This window comes from Fonticula alba (genome assembly GCF_000388065.1).
Source record: "Fonticula alba strain ATCC 38817 unplaced genomic scaffold supercont2.15, whole genome shotgun sequence".
NCBI classification, from domain to species: Eukaryota; order Rotosphaerida; family Fonticulaceae; genus Fonticula; species Fonticula alba.
The window spans coordinates 1-638 of record NW_009242985.1 but is presented as its reverse complement, the minus strand read 5'-3'; the positions used below and the strand labels follow the sequence as shown (position 1 = coordinate 638).

Sequence of the window (638 nt, the reverse complement as noted above, 5' to 3'; positions counted from 1 at the left end):
CTACCGCGACTGGTGCGCTTACCGCCGAAGCAAGTGGAGGAACTGCTGGAGGAGCATGCGCCGGAGATCCTGGCCAAGCCAGTGTGGGATCGGAGCATCTGCATCGGCCGGCTGGGGCACCTGCTGACCGTGGATCCTCCCCTGTCGAGGGGGGCAATGGCGTTGCTCCTTTCGAGCCACTCGCCATCCTTGTCTAGAGCCATCGACAGGCACTTCCCGGAGCATGGAGATGTGAGGGTGTCGCATTTGCCAGCCCCAAAGATGGAAGCCCTGCGAGGGGCATTGGTGGCAGGGCTGCAGAAGGTGCCGGTGCCCTCGCTGCAGGAGATCCACAAATCGTCACGTGCGCATCCTTCGTCGATCGTCCTGCACGGACCGGACCTATGCCCGGAGTATATCGTCCATCTGCGGGGGGAGTTGCCGGCGAAGAAGGTGGCCCGCATGCGAGAGCTGTTGCAAGAACGCCGACACAGTCTCCGGGACATGGCCAAGCAGTTGACGATGCCGACCAATCGACTCCGCTGGTACATCAGGTACTACGAGCCGGGGGTGGTATTGCCGCTTTCCGACGGGCGGCCGGTGCGGCAACTTACCCGGCCGGAGGGTTTGGGCCGGCTGACGCTGGGCGAGTACACGCG

At 63.9% G+C, this 638-nt stretch overlaps 1 protein-coding gene across 1 annotated transcript; it reads left to right on the top strand.

Annotated features, from left to right (window-relative positions):
* Positions 1-156: 156 nt before the first annotated feature.
* H696_05859 (hypothetical protein) lies at positions 157-629 on the top strand (the record flags this gene model as incomplete). Its single annotated transcript, XM_009499658.1, has 1 exon — positions 157-629. A coding segment is annotated over one exon (471 nt), but the record flags the coding sequence as incomplete, so codon positions are not given.
* Positions 630-638: the final 9 nt, after the last annotated feature.